Source organism: Branchiostoma belcheri, unplaced genomic scaffold (assembly GCF_001625305.1).
Source record: "Branchiostoma belcheri isolate BF01 breed outbred unplaced genomic scaffold, Haploidv18h27 scaffold6, whole genome shotgun sequence".
NCBI classification, from domain to species: domain Eukaryota; kingdom Metazoa; phylum Chordata; class Leptocardii; order Amphioxiformes; family Branchiostomatidae; genus Branchiostoma; species Branchiostoma belcheri.
Window position 1 is genome coordinate 2,138,807 of NW_017804242.1, and position 21,678 is coordinate 2,160,484.

The 21,678-nt window shown below is 41.6% G+C and overlaps 2 protein-coding genes across 2 annotated transcripts; both read right to left on the minus strand.

The window, feature by feature from the left end:
- Positions 1 to 4,970: 4,970 nt before the first annotated feature.
- On the minus strand, positions 4,971 to 10,397 carry LOC109482648 (coatomer subunit epsilon-like). Its single transcript, XM_019785465.1, has 11 exons — positions 10,258 to 10,397; positions 9,680 to 9,742; positions 9,382 to 9,482; positions 8,748 to 8,850; positions 8,542 to 8,591; positions 7,320 to 7,373; positions 6,890 to 6,971; positions 6,484 to 6,639; positions 6,078 to 6,146; positions 5,708 to 5,782; positions 4,971 to 5,459 (listed from the first exon to the last, which is right to left on the minus strand). The coding sequence occupies exons 1-11, from the start codon at positions 10,354 to 10,356 to the stop codon at positions 5,415 to 5,417; spliced, it is 897 nt and encodes a 298-aa protein (XP_019641024.1). The 5' UTR covers positions 10,357 to 10,397; the 3' UTR covers positions 4,971 to 5,414.
- A 625-nt stretch (positions 10,398 to 11,022) lies between these two features.
- LOC109482671 (chondroitin sulfate synthase 1-like) lies at positions 11,023 to 19,260 on the minus strand. Its single transcript, XM_019785495.1, has 8 exons — positions 19,018 to 19,260; positions 18,595 to 18,713; positions 17,944 to 18,177; positions 14,845 to 14,962; positions 14,069 to 14,184; positions 13,529 to 13,711; positions 12,900 to 13,127; positions 11,023 to 12,547 (listed from the first exon to the last, which is right to left on the minus strand). Exons 1-8 carry the CDS (start codon positions 19,220 to 19,222, stop codon positions 11,594 to 11,596), a joined length of 2,157 nt encoding a protein of 718 aa, XP_019641054.1. The 5' UTR covers positions 19,223 to 19,260; the 3' UTR covers positions 11,023 to 11,593.
- Between the last annotated feature and the right edge of the window lie 2,418 nt (positions 19,261 to 21,678).

Sequence of the window (21,678 nt, forward strand, 5' to 3'; positions counted from 1 at the left end):
CTCTTATGCAATTTATTACACTTTAATGTTTGCCTGTGGAATATCCAGCATGTGACGATCCAAGACGATGGGTCTGTTACGGTGGCCTCGATCAACTTAACAACACCCTCTACCAGGCTTCCGCTAGCCTCTATCAGGCTTTAGCTAGCCTCTAAAAGGCTTTGGAAGCAACTTGAAAGAGGAAAGACAAGAAATTGACCAAAGAACATACCAGCCACCACAGACGATAGCAGAAGCTAGCCTCTACCTGGCTGGAAAGAGTAGAAAATGGTGAAATAGACAGATAACATGCCAGGGCAGTTAGTCCGCTAAAGGGTCTTCGGAGGGCAAACTGTACTTACTCCCCTGGCATATCATCCGTCTATTCGGCCAATTTCCACCTACTTCTAAAGTCCTGGTAGAGGCTAGCTTCTGGCATCGTCCTTCAATTGGTTGCTGAACTAGCCAATTCTTGAGCGGCAGACTCTTCCACATGTTGTTCAAACGAATGTAGTGGTGTTGACAATGACAGTAGACGTGTACAATCTACGTATACTTCTTACACTATCTTTCCAGTAGAGGCTGCGACTGCTGAGCAGGCGGATATTTGATGTCAGATCACTCAACGAATTTCATATTAGACTGATCTTTATTGATTAAGCTCAGTGTGTTTGTTTGTCTTTTAAATTATACTTTTATCCCGTGTATCATTTTCCAATTATGAAATCAGGGGTCACACAAATCCACTTTTGATCGCTCAACGGTCGCCCAGCGATCGCCTGCTGAATCACGTGTAAAATCATGAGTGGTGTCGTGTGGTGTAACGGCAGAGTGCTCGACTTGGAACCAAGAGGTTTGGCACTTTACACGACTTTCTCACTTAAGTGAAAATGAGTATATTGTGCTGTCCTGTATTTGTTTCTATGTGTGGGACACAACATCAGCAATAGCTGTCTGTTTCTCCAGTGTATTGTATTGTTACAATTTCAATAAATCAAATCAAATCAAACCGTTATGATCCCCTGATTGCGTTTTAATCTATAAAATCATCCCAGAAAATACGTGGGTCGGCTCTTGCGTCAATGGCTCCAATCGTCCCAGCAAGGGGCTTTTAGGATTTTTTTATTTCGCGGTAAGATGTCGATTGAGCGCACTGTGGGGTGTGTAGCTTATATAACGACCCACTCGGTCCAGATTCGCAGAGCTAATCTTAGTGTTAGGACAGGTTAAGAGTCGTGACCCTTACCAATCGTCTATACAGGAAAATCACAATACTCGTTGAGTATCACATGCCTGTACAAGAGTGCAAGAGAAATTTATGCCTGGGTCAGTCTTTGCGTCAAAAAGAACAAAACAAAAACTACGTAAAGCGACTGTGAATAGTCACAACTCAACAACTATAAGTAACCATTCATGTCGTACATCTCCAAAGAGAAAAAAAGTCACATGGTTTGCGCCCATGTGCAGGCGTAGGCGACGTCATGACCCACTTGGCGAAGTTAACCCGCAGTCCTCTCCAGACTGGGATCCGGACATACGAGTCGTTCGTCACATGTTACTCTGTAAGGGTGTGGTCAGGGTTACCGTAGTTCATCCTAGGTCGTCGTACGATTTATCAAGCAGGCTGTGACAGAGCCAACCGCCGACAGAGATCCAAGACAGGCTTTTCTGTAACAAGCTAGCTAAATTTTTTTTCGACACGTCATGGTCGACCATCCAAAGAATGCCCCCAGTTTCCGATCACACGACGTATGTGATCAGTAGTTTCAGCTCAAACTTCCGTTTGCGCGGGGTTAGGTTAAGTGTGGAATTTCTGAGGAAACCTTACTGCAAAACTACAAGAGGAATGGAGGTCCCGTGTTTGGGTAGATCCACGCCCCACGCACGTTAAAGAACCCACCACACCTTTCAACTTAAAGAGTAGGGGTATGTCTATGTCTCGGTGTGCGGTAGTCCAAATCCTACTGCCTGGAGTTGGTGATTCACTACAAACCGTCACATTGTAGCAGATTCATTGACAGGTAGATGTTTGCTACCTAAAACCGAAGAGGAAGAAGGTCCAAGTTCCCCCCATTGTTGCGCAACGAAAAGGAAAACATCTTCATGTATTTCTGTCCCTACATTGCTTCTAGGCAATTAGCCTGCGTGTCTCGAAACATGCACCGGCCACCCGTGTGGCTTGTTAAGATCACTGTTCCCACCGCCTCCGGATCCAGTCTGAAAGCCCTCGAGCTCGTGCGTCAGTCCGCACAGAAACGGTGGGCTCCTGAATGGGTCCACAGCCTCGTGAGGACTACTCTCGAGTTCGGGAAGAAGAAAAGGTAATAGAAACACTACAGTATCTGAAAGCGACGGGCGCACTTCTGAAGCCCAGCGAAAATTCGGAACCTTTTGAAACGACAGAGTTATTCAGCGTCATCCAAAATAACGAGTTCCGTAGGGTTCCCGAGTGTGAATGATCCGCAGGATCTATCCGTTGTGCTTTTCGTAAACACGAGCCAGAACTACGCAAGTTGATCGCACTTGAAAGAGTTGACCTGACTTTAGTGCTCATGTTAAGGTCACGTGTCAAAACCGGGGCCCGGTCGGGCTTCTTGTAATAACGAAAAAGAATTCGGAGATCTCATACCTCCATGAAATGTTGGGAACTTGTGCAATCCCCTCCTTTTGCAATCTCCGTATTTATCATGCAAGGGGAAAACACCAGCTGTCAAGGAGACCATGTAGTGAAAACAGCATGAAAACACCGGTATGATCAATGACTTTCTCCCTCTGTGGCAGCCTGAACATACATAATACATACACACACACGGACACACACACTGACACACGGACACACACAGACACATGCAGACATAGATACAGAGATAGAGAGACAGGGCGAGACCAAAAACAACACCTCCATTTTTCATGGAAGTAAAAATAAACAATACATATCAAGAATATGCACATATAATGCTCATGATTAGTTCTTTCAATTTTTTTGTGTTTGTTTTTGTCTTTTATATCATTATTTTCATATTACTACAAGAGCACCATCCATACTTAGACAATAGGCCTGTCCTTTAATTTTAATTGTGCTGAATATCATCCATACTTAGACAATAGGCCTGTCCTTGGTGCTGAATACCATCCATACTTAGACAATAGGCCTGTCCTTGGTGCTGAACACCATCCATACTTGGACAATGTGCCTGTCCTTGGTGCTGAACACCATCCATACTTGGACAACATGACTATCCTTGGTGCTGAACACCATCCATCCATTCATTTTATTCATTCATGTTATTTTACCAGAGTAATACGCTCAGGTGTACTAACCTGGTTTTCAGGTAAACACACACAGGCAAACAGGTCTGTCCGGCTTGTTTTTGTCTTTTATATCATTTTTTTCGTGCCTGCAAGCCACCTGGTCGGCCATGTGTTGAAGATTAGTTATTATGAACAAAGATAGGCCTTTCAAACAGACTGAACATCAACGAGCTTCATTTGTTCTCTGCTGTCTCAAACCAAATCATTAGCGGTCGCTGCACCTGCCAATCAGCCGCATTATATGATTATTCTAGTTAAAAAAGCAGGTTTTTACCTTTGTATCAGTGTGAACAATATGAGCGAGTTGTACCATTTCTGCCCTACATTAGGCCACACCAATTTAATTTGTTGGTTCTCGGATTCGCCTCTTCATTTTTTCTGATTTGCAAAAAAAAAAAATTCTGGTTCTGAATCAACTAAAAAAATGCTCATATTTTGCCTCCAACAGTTGAGGAAAGTCCTTTTCCTTCTAGTTCTTACAGTTCCTCCATCTATCAATGTAGTGGTTTGATTAAAAGTTCAAAATTCATTGTTTAAATTTTAACACAGCCTTTTGTGTTGACTTCATGGCTCCTATTGTAGCATTTGGGGCTATAATAGGATGCCTAGACCTGTTTTTTTTTCGCCCTGTCGCTTCATATTTTTTCTGAACAAATCCGAGAACCAACAAATTAAATTGGTGTGGCCTTATAACGCCTCGTCCTTAAGTTGCCACAGGTGGCCATAAGGGGTATAAAATGGCGATGCTGGATTAGCCCGTTAAGAGCCATGTGGGACCGGGAACCGCACTCAGGCAACCAATCCAAAACACAAGGCTTGGTCGTACAGATATGTGGTATCAGTTGTTTTTCGCTCACACCTGGAATTTGCTTTGTAATGGAAGCACCACCGTTACCTGGATAGTAATGAAGCTAGGTATAGTCGCATCCTGTGAGGTGGGTGGTAGAAACCTTGCCACGTAGATAGATAAATGTAAAATTGTTCTTTATGTTTTTTTACCTTGTTCAACCTAAAAAAAAACACAAGGTGCTGAGAAGTATGTGTTTGTAAGTTAGCCTGGTTACCAAACCTATTATAGCTAACGAGTTCCAAATATATTTTAGGAGAGGATGTAGGACTCTGGAGCTATAATAGATTTAGTAACCAGACTATTTATAAGTCCCCTGTAATGTTTTAATGCCTATCACACTTTATTACAAGGGCAATGTCCTTGGTGCTAAACACCATCCACTAACGGCCCTTAGTGCTGAACATCATTGCACAGCAAACATGCCTATCATTGGTACTGAACACCATCCACACACAGCTCAACATGTCCTTTTGCTGAACATCATCCACACACATGTACAGGCAAACATGCCTGGCCTTGGTGCTGAACAGCATGCACACTTGAATGAAATGAATACTATTGACAAAAAGTACAAAAGTATTAACAACACTACAAGAAGTCTGTATAACTGTGGATATTAAGCATGTGAGTTCTTGTGGCTTAGTATTCAGGACTGGCTTTAAAACATGGTTTCCAAGAATTTCAGCTAAGCAGGACAGATATTAGTAGCCATGTAACCATGTGTGCGTAATAAACTATTTACCTTTACTCATCATCTAACACTTAGCCGAATTTTAGGGACAATATTGGATAGATTCTAATATATAAGGAGCCATTTAAACCAAAAAGATGAATGTAAAGTTGTGATTTATTCCCAGTCATACATAGTGCAGTACATGTACCCTTGTTCCAAACTACACTGTATTGTCATTCATAGTCAGAGAAAATCTGGTGAAGGTTCTTCATATACTGCTACATTATTACCTCTACTTCCAAAACATAAGTTACATAACCCATCCATGATTTTGGAATGTTACATTTTTCATCCATTGGCAAATACCAGTTGCAAATTACAACATTTAGAAACTACAAACTACAATTATGTGAATTTGTTTGAGTAGGCAAATATAACAGACAAAGCTAAATAAACATTTTTCATCGGAACTACAGCAGTAGTTTAGACTGAATATCGAACTCTGGGTGGACAGATACAACCTAGTCTAAGAGTGTGCCCATTGAATAGATAAATGTTTGGGGTTGACTTTTGTTTTTTGTGTCTTTATGTCTGCTCAGATCAGGCTGGTGCATACTGCTTCATCAGTCTCTCAAATTCATTCTCCTGCAAGTTGAGAACAAATTTCTCATGAGTGAATTTCTGTACACAAGTAGTGCTAGTATTACAACAGTGAAGTCAAAATATTGAAAGATGTAAAATGTTTTCAAAGTAACATAAACTCTCATAATTCTGCCAGGTACCCATGAATGCCACACTATAAGAAAATAGTGAATGAACCAAGTGTTCAAGATACTAAACCTTGGTTAGAACTTGGCCAGTCAATAGTTAAGAGTATGTTATAAAACTATTACCTTAGCTGTGAACTCCTTCACAAATGGGTGATTCTGATGAGATGTCTTCAGCTGGGAGAGGTATCTGTTGCTGATCTGGAGACATTTGGGAAAAAACAAACAAAAAGTCTAAATACAGGTTTAAAGTTAAGAATAAGATGCAATACAAAGTGCATCAATACCTTTGAATCATCTAGATTATATTTCTAAATAGTTCATAATCTAGGTTTTACATTTGAGTTTACTTTTCAAAGGTGAAGGTGACAGTGTTTGTGAACAGTTTCATCAGGTCTGTCACTTAACAAAGAGACTATTTTTACACAACACAATCGTCTTAAAAATACCATACTATGTGTGCGGTAAACTGTTAAGGGGCTTTGGCCATGCTTACCTCTGGGGCCTTGCCTAGATGCTGTGACAGGACGATCATGTTGATGAGAGTCTCTGGGTTGTTACTGTCCTGTAAGAATAGATGTGTAAAGGTTAGGTGTAGCTGCCACTGCGCCGCGTGCCTGCGAAGCTGGTGTGTTACACTGAAGTGTGGATATGCCAGCTATACAGATACAGATACAGAAGCTGGTGTGTTATGCTGAAGGGTGGTTATACCGGCTATACAAATACAGATACAGAAGCTGGTGTGTTATCCTGAAGGGCAAGTCCAATTTCTTGTGCTGGAAATTACAGTTTAATCTTGCTTCGTTGAGATAGAAAGCACAATGTTAAAGCCTTATCCATGGCCACCTGATTACAGTATGGCCAGTGAGGGATTCTCCTGAATCAACCACACACACACAAACCTTGTCCATAGCCTCCTGCAGAATGCCCTCGGCGTCCTCGTACTTGCCCTGGTGGATACAGCATGCGGCCTGGCCGTTCAGCAGGAGAGGGGAGGAGCTGTTCTTGTCGATCATCTCCTGGAAGATGTAGAACGCATCCTGCAGCTTCTCACCACCCTGCAAGGTGAAGATACGAAGATATTGAAGTCATTGAAAGGAGGCTTGTAATTTGTCACTATGATTACAGAAGAAAAAAAAATTAGTGAATTTATCTTCAGTTGCTTCAAAGAGTAAAGAAATCTTCAAGATAGATTGTATAGAATGTAGTACATAGTATAAAATAAGAGATAATGAAATATCTCATGACTACCCGAAGATGTACATATATAAATCACCTTCCTGTATATATAATAACAGGTGTACTCACCACTCCCATGTTAAACCAGGCCAGCGCCATCTGGGTCAGAGTCGCATCGTCATCTTTCTCCTGCATCAGTTTTAGTTCCTTCCTACAGAAACAGGCATCTTATTTTAGTTATTTTGAAGACAACAAGGTATTACATGTACTAGGAAAAAACAGGGTCAATGAATATTCCCCAATACTTTAGATTCAAGTTTATGTTTCAAAGAAAAATAAAAACGACATCACTAGGAAAAAAGTAGTAGGAAAAAATAGGATCAATGTCAGATAAATGTAGCTTCCTCAATATTTTGTTAGATTTAAAATCCTTCCCACACCATAGAGTGTATAGGGCAGCACCCATCTCTGTTTCCTTAGTCCTTGTGCCATACAGCTGTGCTATCACATGTATCAAACACTACAGCAATGTAGCAATAAATGTAGAAAGACTTTATACTTTGCCAAGTCCACTCTGTCCATCTTCAGGTAAATTTGGACCGTCAATGCTGAGCTGAAATAACAAGTGCAGACTTCTGTTACTATCCAAGCATGGAGAAATCTCTTATGTGAACATTTAGCAAGTATTTATTGATGTCAGACAGTTATTGTTAAATATTTAGCATTGTTTGGAAATCATCTTCGAATGCAATTGTTTTTTAGAATCTTTACTTACAAAATGATGACAACTGTTGAGGTGTAATCATTTATATACACTGATACTTTTGTAAACAATTCAGCCCTCCAATACGGCTGACACGAGGCATGCATACCTTTTTGCTTATAAGAAATATTAAACCAGTCTGAAAAAATCTTCTGTGGTCATTACCATGGGTTTTGCCTTCTTGGTGCAACATGCCACATTTTCGAACAATCACTTAAGCCATCCTGAAATCTCAGGATACACAATACAGTACTCCACATTGCCTGCAGTTATCTAACGAGGATACCAATTATAAATGGGAGTGACTTCCAACTCTGAGGAGAACAAATTTTAACAGAAGTTTTTTATTCACTACCACTTGTTTAACAAAAGCCGTCGTTTTGATGAACATCTGTCATCTTCGTCAAGGCAATTAATTACTAGTATGACTGATTCACTGTGCACTAAAGCTAGGTGTTACTGGTAACAATGTTGTTCCCAAATAAGTAATTGAGGCGATTGAACCAGTCATAATTGCCCTGATGAAGATGACTGACGTCATGGGCACATCTGCTCTTGTTATTAAAAAAAAAGTGGGTGTGAATAAAGAACTTTCCTATTCAATCATTTTCCAACTGGATGGAATTATGAACATTAATTTCAAAAGACTTTTTTTTAAATTTGTAACAGGCGGTTGTAGTCCCTCCCTCGAGCGGGGCCGGCCACCTGTTCGAACACGACGCAGACACGTGTGCTTGCACGTGTTGGAACAGGTGGCCGGCCCTGCTCGAGGGAGGGAGTAATGTAACGGATGGTCCTAGTCCCTCCCTCGAGTGGGGCCTGGCCACCTGTTTGAACACATGCAAGCGCACGTGCCTGCATCGTGTTCGAACAGGATTTTATACCCATACCGTTTGAGGGAAGGGGCTCAAGAACTGGACAACTGGACAGGGATTGAATAAAGGAGTTGAGGTGAAGTCTACACTGAGAGTGGTGATGCTTTTGTAACATATTCTTAAGTACAATTATAGAACAGTACCATTCTAGGGAGTCTGACTGGTGTAGGCATCTTAGTGCTGCGTCATAGTTCTGGGAAAAGAGAGAAAAGAAATGTTAGAATAGGCAATAATACAAAAAAATGCAATAACCTGCATATGCAACTGGTACAGTATATTAAGCCCTGATGTATATACTAGTAATGAAACAGTCAGTCTGTTAGTTTATTACACATGACTGATAGCTCACATCTTCGTGCAGGTAGATGGAGGAGGCCATGAGGAGGAAAGTGTTGTTCCCCACATCCAGACTGGAACTCATCTGTCCCTCCAGCTCCTTCAGCACTGCATCCCTGGGGAGGTGCAGTACAGGTTAGAATACACAGGGGGAGCTCACGACTACAGTACCACCAATGGATATACCGTAACCTTTATAGTTTTAAACCATTGTCTGGTCCACATGTACAGTGTGTACTGTATGGCATGCAGCACAAGTCTGCAAGGCCTTAGAGTTACTGTTGCAGAACATATTCAAATATAAACGTGTCAATAATAATACTCATCTAGAGTAGAGAAGGGCATTAATCTACTGTACTTGTACTTGAGTAGGTCTCCTCATCAATCTAACACAGTAACACACTTGTAAAAAAGTTCTTTGTATACTGTCAGAAGACCAAGAAGTATATATATGTAACAGGAGATTCCTAATGCTTATGCCAAATTTTCAAAAGTACATGTATGTTGTATTTTAATTTACAACTTAATACATATACATGTATACTACAAGGCTGGGATTCTGGAAAGACCTCTATACCTAAGGGAAATGAACATTCAAATCAAAATTATAGAAGTAGAGAAGAGAAAGTTTTTTTTTAAGTGTGTACCTTCTCTGTTCACTGGACAGGTAGTCAGCGTACAGTCTGACAGCCTGCAGCTCGGAGGCCGACACTCCAGACACCTCATCCAGCACAACTCCATACTTCTTCTGTCAGGTTTAAACAAAATACAATCAAAAAAGACTCAGAACTAACTGACACGACCATTCAGGGGCCAATCAAATCTGGTCTATGAAATGTCATCCTTGAATACGAGGATAAGAACTTAAACAAGACATTCTGACAATACGTTAATTACGGGTTTCGCGCAAATTGACTATACAGAGACACTACGAGTATGTATTACCTGTGCGATGTAGGCACGGTACATGAAGACATCCCTCTCTGTCTTCACATCGGGTGAGGAAGGCTGTGGAAGATTTTAAGAGTGTTACTAGTAAACATATGACCCTCTAGTGCCAAAATTATGGCAACACAAGATCAAAACAGGTGACGTATAAAACTAGAAAACATATATAAAAGTTACTTTAGTTAGGTTAGGCCTAATTGGTTGTAAGTACAATTTTAGATTTGTTTTGTATAAACTTCTATTTTGTACAAAAATGTAGCTTGGAGTTGAATAATTTGACCTAAGTAAGAAAGTAAGAAGCACCAGTAACCCTCTCATATCAGTCTAAACGTTAGAGTTTTTCACTACTACATGTCTGATCACCAGAACAGACACATTAATTCAACTGTGCTCGCTCAGGCACGTAAAGAAGATCTCACGAAAGACAAGTACGTTTGATATCGACACGTCACCGATGTTTCCATCATCATTTTTGTTGGGAGGGGGGCAGGTGTACTTTCCGCTCGCGTTTACGTCAAATCTGGGTAATCAAGCCAGCTAAAAATCACGTTTTCGGATACTATGTACAGCCTTACCTTCAGTTTCTGTGCCTCGTTGATACATTGTTGGTAATTTCCCAAGTAAAAGGCGTTTTTGATGTCGAAAAGTTCGTCCACGTCGCCTTGGGCTGCCATCTTGTTGCAGTAATACCGACGCTCGGCGGTGATTGGACGATCCTGCGAATCATTATTCATGCACGAATGTCATTGGCTGTGAAAGCAGCTTTCGGGGAAATTTGGCGCAAGTGGGACCTCTAGCGGAAAAAGTAGGTAGTACAGCTTTCCTTTCGTCTGGTGGATGGGCATGTTTCACGACAGGTATTGTCACCGATTTTACGTGTGTCAAAACTTTTAAACTGTATTGCATGCTTGCCGAATGCCTGAAGGGAATGTTACCAACTATGAGGTCAAACATATGCACCCCAGAACAGACTGTCATGACTACTCTACTCATTACCTGGTATTGAATTCCTAGGTTTTTAGCAGGACACCTACAAATGTAAGATATATAACGTTATATATATAAAGGCTTGAAATTCCTAGGAGGTTACCCACTAACCAAGGAGGTCTCAATCAGCTAGGTTGATTAAGTTAAACCTTTTGCGCTTACATGACACACAACGTTAGTTCACGCACCCACCCACATGTGCATGCATGCAAATACATACGTGCACACAAGCATAAATAAGTAACTCACATATACACACGCACTCTTGCACAAAACAATGATTATTTAGAAACGGAAACATTTTCTGTAACAGGCATTGGATGTATTTATTCCTATGATTGCAATATACTGGGGCTAGGATTATTAAATCACTAACAATTGCATCTCAGAATATGGGGTTGATGCCTATTATTGCCATTATGAATTTATAATACATGTAATAAGTATACATGAAAGTTTTCTATCACATGGAAGCAAGCTTAAAGTTATAAAGGTAAGTTTGATGTTCATTAATTATATTGATCTTTTCATAATACCTGAGTTTCATAATTATTTGATAGTCTTACTCTTAGTATAACTATAAGCAAGAAGGTTAAATGCCTCCTTGCTATATTAAAAGCATCAGAAAACTTAAGTTACAAAGTATAAGTTATGGCATAAAGGTCACAACCTTGAAGTCATTGGCAAACTATCTATAATAATGTCCTACGTTACATACTGATCTTATACAGCAGTAAATAAATATTCTTTCATTTGTTGTATGTACAAACATTGCCCACACAAAATTTTGGCATCATTCAGGTGTCAAAAGTACTGCAGATAGTTAACTTTTATGAAAATAACTCTTTCTTCACCAACATGTACAATGTACAAGATTGTTCCTGATTATATAAAACAATGATTATATAAAGTGCTAATCTTAGCTTATAACCTTTTGGAGTCCAAGTTCTCTGCAGCAAACAGCTGCAGTTTGGCACTGTTAGACTTGAAGTTATATAAATCAACTTTATCAACATCATCTATGTATATGCACACATTTGGCCCAGTCTGTACATTTGGCGGCAAGTACAATAACTCCTTCCCTGTATTTCTCCCCCTTCCTTTGTCATGGTTTCCATGGTTACTGTTTCCATGGTTACTTTTTCCATGGTTACTGTTTCCATGGTTACTAGCAGCTGTACCATGGTTACCGACGTCCCACCCCGATCTCCCAGGCATGGGGAGATAAACCTGGTGTCCCTTTACTGCATACTTCCGGCAAGATGTCAAGAAGTCTCGTGAAAACTGCACATCTGTGTTGGCGAGAAAAACTATTGAGTCACTCTTCTCCCTCAAAAGTTCCAGCCCCTTTCGGTGTCCCCTTCGGATTGAGAACGCTTCATCTAGAATTGCAGACCTGATCTGACCCCGGGGAAAATGTCTTTGGTAGAAGTCTACCACAGCTTTGGCGTCAAGCACGTTCCCATCATGCTCTTCTTCACCCTTCCCAGCATCCTCCCCTGCACCTCCCGTACAGATGACGAGGATGAGGCTCTCCCTGTGCGGCGGACGCGAGCTGAGCACAACCTCCTCGTACCGCCGCAAAAATTGTTGCAAACCGGGATCTCTCTGTCGCACCGGCACGACGATATACACATGCGGCGACGACTTATTAGGTGGCAAGTGCTCGGCATGACCTGTGACCTTTGCGGGAAGCAGCGGACGCGTTACCCTGTTGCGTACGGTGACCTGGTCTCCGTGGGGATCGCGGAAGGCAAGGTCAATGACGTATTCGGTTCCGAAGTTGAGATGAAGTCGGCGATACCCACCGATAAGGTGGCTGACCTTTGACCCTTCAGGCAGCTGGTCTGTGGCAGTGGCAATGGCTGACTCCAGAACCTGTGAAGATAACAGAAAAGAAAAAAGGTAAACCTTTGTCTTTGACTCTTTGCTTCCATTACATTTACTTTTTGATACACGTACAAGCTGTGTGTAAAGGTGCACCTGGCTGACTCTAGAACCAGAGGAAAGTACAGGACAGAAAATATATCTTGACTTTATCCAAGGCTAGATACTAGATCTGAGTTTGAGTTTCCACCATGAATGAATGACTTTTATATAGAAAGTTTTGATTCTGCAGTCTTGACCTAATTGTTCAAGATATGTGCTTACAATCAGAATTTGTTTCCAATGGGTCAGTCTGTAGACACCCCGAAGTTGTGTGTGAAGGTGCTCAAACACTACTACTCACCTCCCTGAGGTCCTGTTGCCATGGCAACCCCATCTCCTGGGCCACGCCCTCAGGTGAGAACACATGGGTCGCATCAAACGACACCCAGGGGAGGCTGTCCTCCCCCTTTGTGGGGAGGGGCTGCTCTTCCGGGGGACTGTTCTGGTCTGAGGAAGGTACAGGCTTGTGGAGGGAGGGGGGCAGGATGTTGTTGATGGAGTGAAGGGCTTCCTGGAGGTCCACAATTTCCTATGGGAAAGATGAGATGTAGTATGTCAATCTCCAAGCAGATTCCAGTAACATTATGTACACATCTGGATGGCTTGTGTTAGTTTAGGCTCTGTCCTTGGTGCTGAATCAAGTATCGCATGGACTTCTTCATTTCTCTTTGACAGTTCAGTCTAGCAGACTATCTTCATGCCTCTGGTGACTTCTTGTGTGGCTTCATATTAAGTGAATTATAATCCAATACATGAACAGTAGCTCAACTCAAATTAAGAGGAATAGTCTCTAGCCATACCAATTTAGCTTGCTATTGCTTGCAATAAAAAGTTATAAATCAAGAAAATACACCCTTTGGTTGGGTTACCCCAACAGGCTTAATACTGCATGCAGTAAAAATCATGAAGATTGTTTGGAAAAAAACTCACCTGTTCAGTGGTGTTCATGGCAGCAGTGGTGAAGTGCCTGTGTACTTGGTACATGACGTGGGGGTCCTTCATGTGGTGCAAGGTCAGGGATTTCACCAGGTGCCTGTTTTTCTGCAGGTTTCCTGTGAATGGCCTGTCCTCACTGAACTCTTCCTCATAGGCGTGGTAGAACAGCTCAGACAGCTGGAAAATGAGAAATGAACCTAAAGGTTTGTACACTGCATGGGCTTCTTATTAGTACAGGGCACAACCAAACATGATAAACAGACACAGTTGACAAAGTACTGATTAACAATTTAACTTCTCGCTTTTCATTTATGGTAGAGATAAAAGAACGGTCATGTTTTTGATGAAAGGTTTGTGTACTGTAGTTGAATATGAATTTTTCCACAGTGATAAGTGTATGAAGAGGATTCCAGATTCTCCCCTAGGGGAAATAGGAATTCCAATCTCCCCTAGGAGGATTCCAGATTCCCCTGGATTCCAATCTCCCCTGCCTGTCACATATACATCATTCATTATTATCTGCCCCATACATACCTCCCAAGCCCTTGTACACTGTATGTGTAGATGGTTGGTGACACAGCGCCCAATCTCCACATCCTCTTCAGCAGACATCACCTCCTCCATACAGGTCTCCAGGTGGGGACACAGAGCTGTAAGGTGAAAAGGTAAAGGTAAGTCCTATAGCTTTTTTAACCAGAGGCCAGGGATAGTGGGTTGTTAGCCCGCTGTGTCTAGGGCAAAGGTATTGGAAGGCGGAGCCCATTCTACTCCTTCCACTGCCTTTTACCTCCAGAACTGAAGTCAGGTACCCATCATTCAACTGGGTAAAATGAGGAAAGTTGTGTAAAGTGCCTACCCAAGGACAAAAGACATGGTAGGAGTTGAACTGAGGATATGTAGGTTCTGGGCCAAACACCCTGCTATTAAATTACATGACCCCACTCAAGTACATATCAGACATACTATAAACCTACTAAATAGACCTACTATAAACTAAACCTTTGCTGATCTCATGTACTTTGTATTTTGACAAATTAGTTTATTGGTATGCAACCATACCATTGTTCAACAGTTTTATGATTTTATGGTACTATGATCCTGCACAGAAATAAAAGCACTAGTTTCTGAACAGTTTTTGAAGTGCTCCAACAACCATACTTTGTAAGTTGTGAGTGGTACAAGTCAAACTTGTGTGGTGCAGATAAAATTCTCTACATCACAGCACAAGTGCAGATATGCAGAAAAAAGCATTTTGAACCAATTATATATATATATTTGATATAGTGGTACTGGTATGCACATGTACTCACCCTGTATAGCAGCTCTGCTGAACATGACACCTGGTCCTCCCATGCAGAAGTTTCTCCCGTTCAGCCCCAGCTTATGTCGGACTGCAGGGAAACCATAGCCTGGCTGTCCCATGTACACCTGTGCAGGTGAGAAAACACACCTGTAAGTTACTGCAGGGAACCCGTAGCCAGACTGTCCCATGTACACCTGTACATGTAAGAAAACACACCTGTAAGTTACTGCGGGGAACCCATAGCCTGGCTGTCCCATGTACACCTGTACAGGCAGGTGGGAAAACACACCTGTAAGTTACTGCAGGGAACCCATAGCCTGGCTGTCCCATGTACACCTGTACAGATGAGAAAACACACCTGTAAGTTACTGCAGGGAACCCGTAGCTTGGCTGTCCCATGTACACCTGTACATGCAGGTGAGAGAACACACCTGTAAGTTACTGCAGGGAACCCGTTGCCAGGCTGTCCCATGTACACCTGTGCAGGCAGGTGAGGAAACACACCTGTAAGTTACTGCAGGGAACCCGTAGCTTGGCTGTCCCATGTACACCTGTACAGGCAGGTGGGAAAACACACCTGTAAGTTACTGCAGGGAACCCGTTGCCAGGCTGTCCCATGTACACCTGTGCAGGCAGGTGAGAAAACACACCTGTAAGTTACTGCAGGGAACCCGTAGCCTGGCTGTCCCATGTACACCTGTACAGGCAGGTGAGAAAACACACCTGTCGGTAATCTCTCTGGCTGTTTTTGGAACACTGAATGGGTTCTGTCTACAAAACATGTGAAAGGCCTTTTGATGATGATCACATCTTTTTTTGTTAACCAAATGATAACACAGAACAATCTGAAAACTCAACAATTCAACAATTTTAGTAAAACGTTAAACTTTATTCCAACACACTATTTACAGGGATCAAATTTTCAGCGACCACTGTCGCCTTCATCAGGATAATTAATGACCAATCACTTCAAAACGTGATCTCGCGAGAGTTACGGTTTACAAACACGTGACCTTATTCACACGAGACTTTACTGATACGTGACGTAAGCAATTGATCAAAAGTGCCAGGGAGTTTATATCGTCCACCATCTCTATTAAGTGAAGGCTGAAGTGCTCTGATATATATAGCCTCCTTAATGCCAACAATTTATTGATTCATCTTGCAATTTTATCTGTATCATAGGTTTTTCCTGTGATAACTACGAGAGTTGAACAGTACACAATAAGGATTCCAGAAAGACTTTTGAATTGTATTAGACTTTGTAAATCTGACAATATTGTCTGAAAATTTGTAACAATTGCAGCAGCTGTTTTTATTGAGACAAAGAAATTGAACTGTCATTTCTTGTTGCGTCATACAGTAGCTCAATTCTAGTCAGTCAACAACTTGTGTGCTGGAAAAACTGCCCTTCTGAATGTAGCTCTTGTGTTGTACAGAGGTTTGTTGTGTAAAAGGGCTGTGGTAAACAATTAGCAGCCCACCTGTCCAAACAGGTAAACAGAGTGTTACAAAAGACTGATTACTGATCAGGACAATCCACAGGTACATGCAAGGCTAGCACCCAAGCATCTTACATGCAGAGATCTGAGGTTTCTTTGTGTCATCTGTAGTGAAAAATGGCCATTGCTATACATGTAACATTTGAGCAAGTTGGTAACTACAGTTGACAATTTTTTTTTATAGAACTGTAAAAAAACAACAGCAGATTGGAATCCGATACAGTTTTCTACCCACAACATCTGCTTGGAGATTAGACATTATGGGCAAAGTCACCTGTACCCACTAATGCAAGAAAAGCAGGAAGTATTGTAGAGACTACAAAAACAACTTTAAGTCTTCAACAAATCTGTGTACAACAACATGCAGGCCAAGTTTGCAAGGTGGTAGCTCCACTGTTTGAACGTTCAATCAGCTTTTCAAATGCAAAAGAGCCATGATTGAAATTTCCTGTTCTTTGAATAAAGAGTGTACACGAATACTAACAACATTCCATTGACTTGAACCCTTTCTCTCCTTTGTTTTGGAGTATTACGTAAGAAAGGCTGAGTGCACCACCTCTTCAAGGGACCTTAACCCAACAAAAACAGAACACCCACTGATACCTGCACTAATTGGAGCCCACTCTACCATGTCCACTTCTCCGTAATCATACACTTTCCTCTTTGTTATGGCTCAGTCTGAAGTTGCCATTCCTTCCACTTAAGGGTGAAAAGGCCTGAGAACTCAAACAGGTGGAAATGTCTTGGGCACTGGAGCCAAAGACTTGTGGGGCCTGGTTGGCCCAAACTGTACTATAACAGCTTTTGTCACAGTAGAGTTAAAGACTTTGAAGTATGAAACTAATTTTTGAACAAACAAATGAAGGAGGGAAAACACACACCAGATCTGAGAACTGTTTGCTACTTGAATTTCCTGCTGTCTTTGTTTCCTCATATTTCAAACCTTGTCAAAAAGCTTAGTGGACTGGTATGAGAGCTAGCTGTTTTTGCTGGTGGTGAATTATAGTATTAGTAGTACAAAATGTAGTAGTAGTAGACTAATAAAAGCATGCTATGAACACTAAAATGTTAATAGCATAAAACAAATGTTCCTGGGGTAAAAAGGATACTGGCATACCTCTCAATTTTTTTTTAGTCTTGTCAATAGTATTCGATTTAACACAGAACATACAGTAATTGTAATGAACAGTCATATAACTTGGGAATGGGACTTGGCAACGCAAGGCAACAATGTCCATAGGATAGATTCCTTTGATAATAGAGAGACGGACAAGATTTTATTGGTTTCGTCACTGGTCTTCTTTGACAGTTTTGACTGCTGTCTTTTTTCACCAGGAATCTCTGCATTCTCTTAACGTGGAATGACACTCCACAGGACTATAGATGTTCCATCTAAAAGTGTGGAATCATTAACTTAAATTAAATGTACAATTGTCCAGTGTGTCAATCGTCATTTTACTCTACCTTTTTGCTGCTGTCTATTTTTTTTTTTGCCAGGAATCTCGCCAGCCTCTCAATGTGGATGTACAAGTCTTCTAACAGTAATGCACAGTCCATGGGATCAGACATTTGTACTATCAAAAAAAGTGTGAAATGTACTTTACCTTTTTGCTGCTGTCTATTTTTGCCAGGAATCTCATCAGCCTGTCCACGTGTATGTAAGAGTCGTCGTCTGCGCGCATGAACCAGTCGTAGCGCTGCCCGTGGGTCCGACACACATGCTGCAGCATGCGGAAGGCCTTCGTCTGCGGCGGGTACACGTCGTCAGACACGCCCGGCAGCGACACCACGGGCAGGCGGTCATCTTCCCAGCTGCCACGCTGGGAGAAAAACTCCACCTGTAGAAAAAAGTATGAATTTTGTTTATTTTACTTGGCCAGTAAACAAAAGACGTCTTTTGAAGCATCAACCTGCTAAAAGGTATTTTACAACTTTTCAGCCATTAATTTTTGAAATTTACAATATTTCTGAAATATGTCAACCCAGAGACTAGATTGTAACTTAAAGGTTAAATGCACTCACACTGGATTGGACCTCGACTCTCTTTTTTGCTTAAGGTATGCTTCTCCCTAAGGTATGCTTCTCCCTCTGGCTTTATGTGCAATCCCTAACCGAATTTAGGTACTTATTTTTACCCGAGTCAAATTAAGAGGAATAGACTATCATGGAGTCATGGTTTCACATATTACATACAACGCATACCTGAGTGCTACCATCATCTCTTGAGATGGAAGGATGCCTACTTAGTTCTTTACCTTTGAGACTTGCCTGCCCCATGTGTTATTGCATGCCGTTGCCCGGGTGTGGAGAAATTTCCCAGCAGTCATCACCCCAACATACAGGGGCTGTCGTACTGTCAGCTCACCTGAGATCCCTGCAAGACATTTAATTGGATCATTTGTTTGTCAAAGTTTGGCCTTTCTCAAACACAGAAGATCCAGCTTTACGTCCAATCCAAGAAGAATTTTGGCCCAAACCAAAGCCAGGTACCCATTTTCACTTAAAAGTCAAGGAAACCGGTGTAAAGAGCCTTTCCCAAGGACACAATATTGTGGCAAATGCTTGGGATTTGAACCCTGAGCCTTTAGATTCTATGTCAATTCTATGTTACCAGGTGTGGTAACACCTGTTACCACAAGACCATCTTGCCACCTCTGAATGACCTTCTCATCACTCACCTGAGTCGGTGACATCTGCATTCTGCCCATCAATCCCAGCCAGGAGGGAGACGAGGTAAGTTGGGAAGGGGAGGAGGATGAAGATGGTGGACAGCGCGATGCCGACAATGGTGCCTGACAGGAAGGGCAGCAGGCACTTGTGACGGAGCACGCTGGACAGCCTGGGGCGTCGTCTGGGGCCTCGTACCCACGTGGATGCCTTCATCGCTCATGGCATCAGTCCTGCACCCTCACTGCAGACAAACCTGTTCACAAATAAATTTAGGATTTAGAAACCTTTTACATCTCTCATCTATCCATTAGTCTGATTGGTCATCCATTGGGGCACTTCAGATGATCTGACAACCAGTTTTCTCTACCCTTCTCGGTTCTCTGTTCCTCCTAACATTTCACTTAGTGTCATGTTGATCCATTCTCTCAGATATTATCCTCCCATTTTTTCTGTTGCCTGCCCTTCTTCCTTCCTAACTGTACTGTTCCCTGCATGATGGGTGTTACACATTCATAGCATACAAATAAAAGTCAATTGTAAGAAAATGCTCAATTTAAAAATTGATATTACTTTGATCATCATCATGACAACAGTTTAATGATGCATCATGACTTGAGAAATAAAGGATTTTCAGAGGAAGGCTCAGCTACCTTTTAGTAACTAAAGCTGTTTGTAGGTATGATATTCAAATAAAAGGCAATTGTAGACATACATTGTACAATGGATAGACATCTGTTGTTCCTAAAATGAAATAAAAATGATGATGATGATGGTACAGAGTACAGAGTTTTCAAGTAGGCTTAGCCTAAGCTACCTTTACGTGACAAATGGTAACAAGTTGTTTGGAAACAAGTTGTGGTGGACTGTTGTCATTACCCCCTCAGAAACACAAAGTGTCTCCAGCTTAGTTTTCATCTTCTATTGTCTCAGGTGTACGCTGTCATGTAAGGTCAGGGCAAAGGTTAGAGGTGAGTGAAACAGGGCACCACTTGAGCTTGGCGTTTAAATAAGCCTATTCACACCCTGAAAACAAGGTTAGAAAGAACAATTGGGCCGCTTAAGATAGTTACTTTTTAACTCAATGGTAACAGTTAATCATAGAGTGGTAAGGTTGTTCAGTTCAGCCTTGGGTATTCCAAAGATGATTAGCTGTTCTGCCACACGTGATACACTCCTTTTTCCACCATAGTTATGTAATTTGTTTTGTTCTCATGTTTTAGTAATTTAGTAAGCTTGCCAACAAAGGTTACAAAACAAGTTTTTAAACACAGAATGTGTGTTCAGCCACCGTTAATCAGATTATAACATCCAGTCTGTGACCATCATCTTAACTATGTTCAGCAGGACAAGTGAACCTCAAAAATGGACCTCAACGCTTCACTTGGCATCACCCATCTTTTCTGTTGCCATAAAATGTAACATGACTGTAATTTAACCAATTGCTATGCGACAGTTGACTGCTCAATTGGCAATTGTGGCAGCTTGGCCATGATAAATTATGCATGGTGGCACTGCATGTGGTTATCAATATAATATCCCTACCCCATATATCATCATGCCTGAAAGGTCAAGACAAAAATGTGTCTTTTTGCACAATCCCCAGGGTATATGGCGTGACAGGTAAATTGCATTTTAGTGTTCAACGACAATTGCCTCAAAGTTGTGAGCCATTCCACTATCTGGTACAAATTATTGATTAGATCTACTGTCACGTCTACGTCATATGCATACTGAACTGGGTTGAATTCAAGTCGTTCACCCGACAGCCTGGTTTAAACATGTAGGTTCTTGCCATAAGAAACACAACTATCCCTTTCAATCGGTCTTATATAATAATTATTTTGCTCCCAAACCAGAATTAGTGCCAATTTCGACATACATAGAATTGGGGGCAGTTCTATAAATTGTCGCTTACATGTATATATAGCCTCCTGCAGTTAATATATTTTTGGCCTATATATTGAATTCCCGTGTGTCACTAAAATATGTCGTGGTGGCCATGGAATGTGGTTATCTGTTGGACTTCTAACCTCAGGTGAACAGGTTAAACTTCGCATTGTCATATTGATCGATCACGTAAAAATACCCGCCTATCCACGCAAGGTACGAGTTGACCTCACACACAGATCAAACAGGTGTCATCGGATTGTAGATAACATCGTTTAACTGTCTTCTTTGGCAGAATCCAGAGTCTTATATGCTTTGTACAGAGTCTTATATGCTTTGTACCGTCAAAAAAAATCAAAGTAAGACGGTTGCATGGTTGAAAGGTGTCCCCCGAAGATCCGGCGGTATCTTGGCAACCATGGCACGTTCTGAAAGCGCACCGTCCGTTAGGTAAATTGTACGATATATGTGACCGGGGCTGAGTGGTTAAGCCCAGGTCACATACGTACATCCCACGATTCACCCAACATGTACAAGGGGTTTCCTCATGCCGTAGGTTGTAGATTTGAGAAGAAACAGGTGCAATCATGAGTTTGAAAATTGAACTGTAGATGTATTAGCACGTAAGAGTCAATAACTTTAATGAGGGTTTCATACCTTATACTTCATGGCCGTTCAAACAAAACTGACGGGAGCAATTTGTCAAAATAATCTGCCCTGCTTCGTTTGACCTGGCATTAAGGTAGTACAGAAGGGTGGCTGTGGCATATTTTCGAAATATT